Below are 11,472 nucleotides of genomic sequence, written 5' to 3'. Positions count from 1 at the left end.
TGGACCAACTCTTAAAGTTTTTCGCCACCTTTATAGGTTTGTCGTTTAATCAGATCTGTAATCATCTGATGTATAAATGTGTTTACTAGCCTCCTGGGACTAGTAATTGTATCACATTTGAGTCCCAGAGGATTGGGGACGCTTCAATTAACTTGTGGAACTTAAAGTTAATTTGACATTTGCATCACATTTGGGATTATTTTACTATTACTTTTCTTTATTATTATTAAGGTTTGGTATTTACTTACACTTAGTAATTGCTAATAAAATTTTGACCAACTTATAAAAGCAATGCTCAGCCTCAACCTTTATTTCATTGATCAGCCTTACACTTCATGAACTCCCACCTTTGGTGAGTTCATGCCACATTATTCCCCACGACTTGTTGAGCTATGAACGTATGTGAGCTCACTCTTGCTGTCTCACAACCCCCCCACAGGAGAAGAACAGGTGGTCGAAGAGGAGCCGCCTAACACTGAGGAGTTCGATCTGATCTAGGTGGCGTTTCTCAGTCGACATTGGCGCCGACGATCCTTAGTTCGTTTTATATCTATTCTTTTACTTTGTAATAAGTCTTCCGCTATGTAATAAATACTCTGATGTTTCGTGACATTTATCTCTATACACTCTGTTATTATATATGTTGTCTTCTTTGGCGCATGTATGAGATGCACCCGGCTTTGTTCCTTAAAACCGGGTGTTACACTTACCTTCTTCTCCTTTGCCATGAGGCAGGTGTGATGCTCGTTGGGGAAGAGAGACGATTTGTTGAAGGCCGTGGCGGCGAGTCCTTCGTCGTCGGAGTCGGACGAAGAACAATCCGAGTCCCATTCTTTTCCAAGATGTGCTTCGCCCTTAGCCTTCTTGTAAACCTTCTTGTTCTCTCTCTTCCCATTCTTTCCTTGTTCCTGGTCACTATCATTATCGGGACAGTTAGCAATAAAGTGACCAATCTTACCACACTTGAAGCAGGAGCGCTTTCCCTTCGTCTTGCTCTTGTTGGGATGCTCCTTGCGACCTTTGAGCGCCATCTTGAAGCGCTTGATGATGAGGGCCATTTCATCCTCATTTAGTCTGGCAGCCTCAACTTGTGCCACCTTGCTAGGTAGCCCCTCCCTGCTGCTTGTTGCTTTGAGAGCAACGGTTTGAGGCTCGTGGATAGGCATTGGGTCATTCAACGCCTCATCAACATATCTTGCCTCCTTGATCATCATTCGCTCGCTTACAAACTTTCCGAGTATTTCCTCGGGCGTCATCTTGGTGTACCTAGGATTTTCACGAATAGAGTTTACAAGATGAGGATCAAGGACAGTGAAGGACCTTAGCATAAGCCGGACGATGTCGTGGTCTGTCCATCTCGTGCTTCCATAGCTCCTGATTTTGTTGACCAGGGTCTTGAGCCTGTTGTACGTTTGAGTTGGCTCCTCCCCCCTGATCATTGCGAACCTTCCTAGTTCGCCTTCCACCAACTCCATCTTGGTGATCATGGTGGCGTCGTTCCCCTCATGTGAGATCTTGAGGGTGTCCCAAATTTGCTTGGCATTATCCAAGCCGCCCACCTTATGATACTCTTCCCTGCACAAGGATGCTAAAAGAACAGTGGTAGCTTGTGCATTTTTGTAAATTTGTTCATTGATAAACATGGGATTATCCATACTATCAAATTGCATTCCATTTTCTACTATCTCCCATATACTTGGATGAAGAGAGAACAAGTGGCTACGCATTTTGTGACTCCAAAATCCGTAGTCCTCTCCATCAAAGTGTGGAGGTTTACCAAGAGGAATGGAAAGCAAATGAGCATTGGAATTTTGCGGAATACGAGAATAATCAAAAGAAAAGTTTGAGTTGACCGTTTTCTTTTTCTCGTCGTCGTTGTCTCTTTGGGAAGAAGAGGACTCGTCGCTGTCGTAGTAGACTATCTTCTTGATGTGCCTCTTCTTCTTCCCATCCTTCTTCTTGTGACTTGAGCCCGAGTCAGTGGGCTTGTCGTCTTTTGGCTCATTGATGAAGGACTCCTTCTCCTTGTCGTTGATCACCATCCCCTTTCCCTTAGGATCCATCCCTTCGGGAGATTAGTCCCTTTCGTGAAGAGAACGGCTCTGATACCAATTGAGAGCACCTAGAGGGGGGGTGAATAGGTGATCCTGTAAAAACTTAAAACTTAAAGCCACAAAACTTGATTAAGTGTTAGCACAATGAAATCAAGTGGCTAAGGACCGAGCTCTTGTGAAACACAATAGTCATAATGAGAACAAGCACAAGAGACACGATGGTTTATCCCGTGGTTCGGCCAAGTACAACACTTGCCTACTCCACATTGTGGCGTCCCAATGGACGAGGGTTGCACTCAACCCCTTTCAAGTGATCCAAAGATCCACTTGAATACCACAGTGTTTTTCTTTCTTTCACTATATCCCGTTTGCGAGGAATCTCCACAACTTGGAGCCTCTCGCCCTTACAAATGACGATCACAAAGAAGCACGGATGTAAGGGAGGGAAAAGCAACACACACAAGTCTCGAAAGCAACAGCACAAACACGCACACTAGTCACAACTTGAGCTCTAAGTTCACACACGGAGTTCTCAACTCAAGAGGAGCTCAAATTGCTATCACAAAGAATCAAATGCGCTAGAATGAAGTCTTGGTGCTTAGAGATGATCAAAGAATGCTTGTGTATCTCCTCCATGCGCCTAGGGGTCCCTTTTATAGCCTCAAGGCAGCTAGGAGCCGTTGGAGGCAATCAGGGAAGGTAATTCTTGCCTTCTGTCGGGTGGTGCACCGGACAGTCCGGTGCACCACCGGACAGGCACTGTAGCATGTCCGGTGCAGATTGCCTTCCTAAACTGGCGCAGCCGACCGTTGAAGACTTGGAGCCGTTGGCGCATCGGACAGTCCGGTGCCCCCATCTGACCGTTGGCTCGGCCATGCGTCACGCGCGGATTGCGCGGCCGACCGTTGGTGCGGCTGACCGTTGGCTCACCGGACAGTCCGGTGAATTTTAGCCGTACGCCGCCGAAGAATTCCCGAGAGCGGCCAGTTGACCAGACGCCAGCCTGGCGCACCGAACACTGTCCGGTGCACCACCGAACACTGTCCGGTGCACCCAGACTGCGCTGAGTCTTGGCTGCTCCAGCCAAGTCTTTTTGCCTTTTGTATTTTCTCTGATTCTAGCACTTAGACAAATATGTTAGTACATAAAAACCAATGTACTAAGTCTAGAATCATACCTTGTGTCTTGATTTTCACTTCTTGAGTCTTTGGCACAATTTCACACTTAAACCATTTGTGTTGGGCACTTAATCATCAAAATACTTAGAAATGGCCCAAGGGCACATTTCCCTTTCAACTACCTTACTGATGAGCCCGGGGTGCACTTCGTTTTACAGCCCAGCCAAGATTCATCAGTACTCGGTATGTCGCGCGCGTTCGACGACTACTATATCGAGGACTGTGGCGTCATCTTGGCGCCAGAGGTGACGCAGAGGAGGACCGACAACAATGACCAGTTCGTCATCCTCACCACCGTTGGGGTAGCTTTTGTGCCGGCTTGTCTTTAATTCTCTTCGCAAACACACACTTGCCTTTTTGTTTAAGCAAAAGCGTATGGTGGTACGTGTCTGATGACTAACGATGTACGAGGGAATTTCTTCCGGTATGTGTGGAACGTGCTCTCCAATGATGAGACCATGCAAATCGTGACATATATCGAAGTCTGTATGATACTGATGGTTGCAATGTAGTGGTGAAACAAATATATTATAAATAACAAAATTTATGTATGACCAGAATCACAAATTGATTATGAAATATTTTCTCATAACGGTATAACACACATTTTGTATATAAGTTATCGTAGTATACTGGTATTATATATTCTCGTTGCAACGCACAGACATTCAGCTAGTCTTTATAAAAAAACTCCTAACAAATCATAATTGTATCTATAGTTGGATAGTAATATGAGTCAGATGGTTTACTTCCACGCTTGCACAGAAACACTGCTTACATAGCAGTCGTTGACGATGATCCAGTTACTCTACCCTTGACTTCGCAATCAGGCAAAGGCAAAGTCGCTCCACGGTAGTCCTACCTCTATTCCAAATTTTAGGGATTTTTTTTACTTCACCAAACTCCTAAGTTAGGCTTTTTTCTAACTTTCATGATTTTTTAAAAAGAAAATATTAATAATACATCTACAACATCAAATGAGTTTTACTGAATTCTCAAAAAAATGACCTGATAGTATATTAATTTAATTGGACTATTAGGATGTATACATGTTTATATTTTTAAAATGTTAGATTAAGTTTAAAGAAGTTTGACTTAGAATAAAACTAAAGTCACTATAATTTGGAACGCTGGTTGAAGCGATTCATGATTTTCTTGAAGGAAAGTCCACGTAACAAGCCACAAAATGATAGCCATAGGAGATTATGTTACATATTATCGAAATCCAAATGACATCACAGTTCATACATATATAGAACAACATCAGAATATAAGGAAGCCTCTCAGTTGGTTAAGACACTCCACAAGCAATTCGAGCATAGAATAAGACCGTCTGATCCTCTCATCCATCATTAGTTAAGTCATAACTTAGCTTCATCACTTTCACGGCTCCCGGCCTCTCTGCGCTGCGGCGATGCGGTGGCTACCCAGGCTGCTCTCTCACTCCATCGAGGTCGGGAGGGCCTCCGCGGCGGGGAGGTCCAACCCTAGTCTCGTCAAGGCAGGATCCCATGGGTTCGCCAGCGGCGGCTGGGATGGGTCACCAGCGGTGCCCCGGGAGTGGCTGCGGAAGCTGTGGGTAGACGTGCTGAAGAAGCAGAAGGAGGACGCGAGGAGGTGGGGCATCGGCGCGTCACCCGGGAACGCCGGCAGCGGTGCGGAGCCTTCGCTATGCGCGTTCGCGAATTCTGTGGAGGCTGCAGGAGCGACCAGGGAGGCACCTTCAAGGAGCTATCAGTACGAATACAGGGGTCTCGCCGGGTAATCTTAAATACTTGGGATTTTTGGATTTAGTTATTCTTATATACTTATGTGCAGACAGTATTGTTGATTGTACCTTCTCACTATCTACTGTTTTATCTCCATATGAATCATCATCAGTGCCTCATGCATCATATGCTACTGAGAGACTGAAAAAATATCTTTGTTCCCCTGTGCTAGAGAACATGTATTGGCAGGCTTTCACTTCCTATCACGAACCATTGTTGAGTAGGTCGGACTGATAACTAGAGTTTCTTCTTCAGGGTTCCGTTGTATTGTTTTGCTCTTATCTTATCTTGGGTGGTGTGGCAAAGAATTTGTTGTTGTAACGGTTGATGCAGCTAGAGTTGGCAGCGACATTTTCTGTAAGACCACACAACAAGACACTTAATTAAATATATTCCCCTGTAGCGGTTGATGGAACTATAGTTCATAACTGGTTTATGTTAGAGTGGACACACTAACCAGTTCAACTCAAAAGCTTAAGTTGATGGGAGAAGGTAGCCAATCCATTTATACACCTCAACACACCCACTCACGTGCAACCAGAGAGAAAGGCGCAAATGCAGCCAGAGAGAAATGCGCAAACATGGAAATAAATGGGTGGAGGCACAAATAAAGCCTCTACCAGGATTCGATTTCAAGACCTCTGGCTTTGATATCATGTTAGAGTGGACGCACTAACCAGTTCAACCCAAAAACTTAAGTTAATGAGAGAAAGTAGTCAATCCACTTATACACCTCAACAGTACATATAGATACCGTGTTGCCAAGAGTTAATTAAATATGAATTGGCTTTATATTTTTGATTTTTGGAAGAAAAGAGTGCATCCTTATAATTGATTTTTACTTCTTGGAGATTAGTAGTGCAAATGAGCAAATCCAATCCCCTTTTGTTCATGTTTCAGCTACTCAGAACAAGACGGCCATTTGTTGCAGAAATAACGGATGCTATGGGTAACGAGATATTTAAGGTAATATTTCTGCAAGACACTATGCCATTTTAAGGAAAAAATATTGAATTATACTACTGGGTTTAGGTTCGTAGGCCATTTTGGTGGATCAACAGCTCAATTTATGCAGAAGTGGATGGTAAGGTATGTAGATATTCTTCATTAGATTGCTCTAACTAGGGTAGGACTATCATCTGCATATGATTCTTATGGGAAAGTGCTGATAAAGCTTTGTTGTTTGGGTTTTGTCAGGAGATAGGCGTAGTCCACAGGCGTTGGCACCTTTGGCAGAGAATCTATGACCTGTACTTAGGGTAATATGGTATTCTGATATATTTTGTTGATTAAGTTCAATTCTCCCAGTTCGCTGAGTAGTTCCTGTCTTACTATACTGCCTGAAATAATCTCATAATATTTCAGGAATAGGCAATTTGCAGTTGTTGAGAATCCAGGATTCTGGAACTGGACCTTTAGCCTAGTGGATGAAGATGACAAACTGTTGGCTCAGATTGATCGTAATTGGAGGGGCATCGGCTTTGAGGTAATATCCTTTTCATCATATAATGATCAAAGCATACCCTTTTGTTATACCCGATGGACATCCATGTCCATCCATGACCTTATGAACCAATTGCATGTTTGACAGCAAACAATGTTTCCATTGACATATTAATGATTTACACTTAGATCATTAAGAACTGTCTATCTAAATTGTTGTGATGGTTTTGCTTTCTTTAGATTTTTTTTCTGTGTAGCCTTTTATACAGTACTGGGCTTTGCCATTGCCTGATGACACAGCTATGATGGTTCTATCTCACAAGTCACAACAGATCCATGTTGCAGTACGGTTCATCTGATTTAATTGTGTTACAACCTGCGTCTTTTTGGACTTTTCTTCTTCTTTTCCATCAACTGTACTGCATTTGCTCCTAGACTATAGAAGGAATAGGATTGTAAAAACTAATGAGTTTAGAATGATAAACACCATATTGTTCTTACAACTACTGTAGCTCTTCACGGATGCTGGCCAGTATGCTATCCGGTTTGGTGATGATGTACAAAGCGACAAGTTTGCTCACTTACCGTTTATTATATCTGGGTATGTGGGTGCCCACTTTTCCCAGTTAGTTAATGTCTCACAAAAGCTCCAGACCAAAGAATTGCATGTTGTTCGCCAGCTGACTTTGCCTGAAAGGGTAGTGGCTCTTGCTCTCGCCATTTCCTTGGACAGTGATTACTTCTCTAGAAGAGGTGGCTGGTAAGTAATTGTCCTTTGTTCCAAATTTGACTGGTCAGGACTTAAGTGGATTCTGTTTTACTGGTTGACCTCCGGTGCTTGAAATTGATCGAAGTGTCTTTACTCCTTTCAGAGGACTTCCGTTTCTGATTGCCACGGAGTAGGCACACGAACCACCATCTGCCGTATACAAGGAATTTCTTTATTCTCGTTCCTGAAGAGGCTAGCAGTTACACTCATTACTGTTGTCAGGTGATCGGCATCATCGCCAGAGGCAGAAACTGTTTCTGCCGTTCTGCGTGCTTTTGACTCATTACTGCTGTCAGGAGATTTCCGAAGCCTTCCTTTCCCCTTTGTTTCTGCTATGGAGATGCACACATGCGTGGCTTGTTTGGATGGCTATGGTCATATATTCCTCTCACTCCAGATGTGTTGAAATAGTTTGGTGTTAGATACAGGCTAAACTATTTCATGACACATGGATTAAAAGATACATGGACATCCAAACGATACCGCATTTAAGTTCTAGTACACTGGAGCCTGATGTTTACAGTGCAACTCGTCTGCTAGGCTACTTGGATGTGAATGTATATTGTTTAGGAATTAGATCCATTCGGTTAGCCTGGCTAGACAGTTAGACCTAAAAGGGCCATTTCTGGTACTCGTTCCGACGGGAACAAAACGAGGCCTGATGTAGCTGTCAGCTGTGAGTACTGAATTGATAGTTCCAAACGATTCTGGGTCAGACAATTCAGAACAGTGGAAGCCACCGAGCTTTGTATCATTGTATTCAACCCAGTGCGCAACAAGTGGGCGGGGCCTTGAAGGCCGAAGGTGCGTCGGCCTGCACACTTGTGGCAGGGGCCAATTATCCGCTTCTATCGCCCTCTTCCTTCCATTTTCTTCTCGATGGTTTCAATAGCAAATAAAGGAGTAAGGCTGGTTTCAACGCGAGGAGGTAATAAGTAGTGACGTAGGTAATTCAGTTTAATCGATCAATGGGTCTATTGATTGGTTGGTCCTGTACCAACCATATTAGATCTAAATTGGTTGGTACCGATTGCTACATTATACCGATCATTTTTAGTCATGTGTCACGTTTTGATTGATCCACCTTATTTTGAAGACCAAAAAAATATAAATATAAAAAAATTGGAATCTAATCTATAAATAGAGGGGATGTTTGGATTCATTTACATCCCTCACTCTCCAATTAGCTCCTACCACTTACTGTTTCACTCCTTTTACTCCAAACCGCTACCACCATGTCTTCCTTAGGCTCCAACGTTGAAGTCAATTGCACTACAACATTTGACTCCATGAATTGTCTTAGAATGTTGTATTCATAAATGAAATTGTTTCAGATAGAATTGAATTGATTCTAGATTATTTCATTTCAGCTATCTTTGCTATTGAAAGGCATGGTGGTGGCACCTCCTGATAAATTTCGTGTGTGTTTGATCTGCTATGATTTAGTTTATGGAGGATTTTAGATTCTTGCTACATTTTGCTTTGTTATGACTTAACTATTGGACCACAGGAGAAACTTTAGTTAACGAGAGAATTAATGGAGGAACATTTACTAGAAGTTAGAATTTCCAGCTCTCGAACAACATAGTTCCAGTAAGTTTGGTTTTGTACTAAAGATGCACACTACCACTCTCTGATTGTGATTACTATGCTTTTCTAACAAGTGACTAGCCTTTAATCAATTAGTACTTAGGACTGGCACGCTGATTTTAGCTACTTGAGTAGTTGCCCCATGAAGCCATGATCTTTTACCACGTTTTGAACATTAAACATTTGTTTTCTACCGAAGCTAATGAGAACATATTTTATCTCCATCACTGTAGGGTGCAACATGTTCAGTGTTCTACACCAGATTAACTCCATTGCATTTTTTTTAAAGTTAAGCAACCTATACAGAGACACCCTAATAATATGTTGAATGATAAGATCATGGCATCGTGCTATGTGTTTCTACAATTGGCTGCTCTGCTTTCATTTGTACAATCAGAGAGGTACTATTTTTTATTTTACTTGTGTTTCTTTATATTGTGCAAAACCCCTTGGCATTACATATCCTATGCAGTAATTTTGTTTGTGGTGGGAATACAATATGCGTTAATCCTTTTTGGTTTTGACCATGGGCCAATTTTGTAGAACGGTAACCCAAGATTACAGTGTCCTGGTCTGCTGAAGAACAACCGAGATGGAAAGAGCTAAAATCCTAATTTGGCATCCATGCCTCCTGAAAATCTTAAGACGGGTAAATGTGTTACGCACTAGCAATAGTATCCTATGCAACATTTTGGAAATGCGCCTCTTCATTTGTTTTAAACTTTGATCTGTTCTACAGGCATAGTAAGTAAGTCCTGAGAATGTGATTTACAGTTTTAGCAATGTCTTGCTTGATCTCCTGAGTGGAAAGCACGTTCAACCAAATCATGTAAGTTTTCCTACTCTGTGTGCTTTTAACATATTCTACAGTTACAATACATTAGCGTTGTATTGCTATTAACATACTCTACAATTTGTATAGACACAAATTTTATACTAACATATTCTCTCCTTTATTTAGTTCTTTGTAGGTGTCCTGGTGTACCAATGGTGAGCATCACGTAGACACGATTGGCCATCGCCACGACACGGACAGGAGAACGTGCTTGTGCTGCTCGCGCTCTGTAAGGAACTAAATGATTTCACTATATGTGGTTCTTTGAAGTTTCGGTTAATAGACCTTATGCTAATTCACTACTTCAAAAGCAAAAATATGGAGATGATGATTAAATACATAGGTAGTCATTTGTAACTTATTTTTGCTATTGATATAGTTGTGGCACATTCATGTATGAGAGTTTGTGAAAATATTCCATCTGAACTGCCAGATCCTACATCTTCATTTCTTAACAGACAGACAAGTTCTTTAGAACCTGGTGATTTCACAAGTCCTCTCTTCAGTGGCTTCTTTGATACTTGTGTCCTAAAATGGGAGCATATATTGTTTAGCTCTCTCAGTGGTCCTTTGTCAAGCTAGAGTTATGATCTTCTTGTGCAGATGTGAATTGTTTTTCTACTCTGGCAAGTTGGTTTAGATCAGGGCCAGGTACACTAAATGGTTTTGTTGTTGATACAACAACTACTTTACTTTTGGTCCTAAGTGTAGTTGAGCTCCCAGCTTTATTGAATTGAACTTTTAAAAATTCTTGAAATAAACATATAGGTCATATTCCTTTTAAGGCGCATTACAACGTCACAGCCTACAATATTTGAATCACTTGCACCAGATCCCTTAATTCCTTCAGACACCTCATGATTTGTACCTCCCTGTATAGTGGTACTGTCTATGCTTCCTTTTGCTTTCCCTGTGATTCGTTTTACTCTTCTTGTCTTTTGACTTGGTGATGCTTTTTCACATAGCTTGAACTTCCACCAATTCACTTTTGAAGTGGCAGACCAGAACATATCTTATTGTCTTTGTTTTTGCTCCCCATGTTTGTTCTAAGAACTAAGCTGTCAGGATGTGCATTCTCCCTGACTAGATAACTCCATGGCTTTAGTTGCCTGCATTTTTACGAATTCTACATCATCCAGATAGGGCGCCCGTAAGGGCGCCTTATGTTCTAGTAGACAGTTCAAGAGAGATCGATCACTGGTCCGATGATGTGCGTCAGACTGTAGATGGCGTGTGCCAGATCATTGTGTGCAGCTATTTAAGTTATGGTTCCTTCTATAGGGTCATCGAACATACACGCAAAACAACGAGGGAGACGAGGATCAATGACGAAGACAAATTACAATCGCCATCTCTATAGGCCCAACATGGATGTTTTTTCTTGTATTTAATTAAAATATATATCGAGAAAGAATTAGGTCCGTTCCACTTCCATCGTTCATAGGAATCAGAACCTCGCTGATGTCTCTAAGCGTAAAGCGTGGTTGATAGATATGGCAAAATCTGACCGAAGTCAGTATAGCTTGAAAACCAATTCTACAGTTGGCAGTAATAACGTGACATTTCTCCAAGCTATTATGCATTGAGGGACTATAATTATGCGTTTAGCGACAAGCTTAAAGCCATTTACGTCATGTTTGAATCATTGGAATTGAATTACATTCTAATAATAATAATTTAGTCATATATCAATTAAGTTAATTCATTTTATACTAAATATATTTGTATACTATTATTAGCAAGATGCCGGAGATATTTATGTGCTATATTTTTACTATAGGGGAGAGGCGAAGAGTGTCACGTAAGTTACAGAGTAGAAACAAATTCTACTAAT

At 41.7% G+C, this 11,472-nt stretch overlaps 1 protein-coding gene across 1 annotated transcript; it reads left to right on the top strand.

Annotated features, from left to right (window-relative positions):
• The first annotated feature begins 4,646 nt into the window (after positions 1-4,646).
• LOC103645991 (altered inheritance rate of mitochondria protein 25) lies at positions 4,647-10,115 on the top strand. Its single transcript, XM_020548767.3, has 10 exons — positions 4,647-4,993; positions 5,174-5,180; positions 5,902-5,967; positions 6,034-6,090; positions 6,199-6,260; positions 6,367-6,487; positions 6,957-9,204; positions 9,347-9,452; positions 9,543-9,632; positions 9,765-10,115. The coding sequence occupies exons 1-7, from the start codon at positions 4,647-4,649 to the stop codon at positions 7,206-7,208; spliced, it is 912 nt and encodes a 303-aa protein (XP_020404356.1). The 3' UTR covers positions 7,209-9,204; positions 9,347-9,452; positions 9,543-9,632; positions 9,765-10,115.
• The last annotated feature ends 1,357 nt before the right edge of the window (positions 10,116-11,472 follow it).

This window comes from Zea mays, chromosome 2 (genome assembly GCF_902167145.1).
Source record: "Zea mays cultivar B73 chromosome 2, Zm-B73-REFERENCE-NAM-5.0, whole genome shotgun sequence".
In the NCBI taxonomy this organism is placed as follows: Eukaryota; Viridiplantae; Streptophyta; class Magnoliopsida; order Poales; family Poaceae; genus Zea; species Zea mays.
Note: the sequence above shows the minus strand (reverse complement) of the source record. Positions and strands in the feature narration are given on the sequence as shown.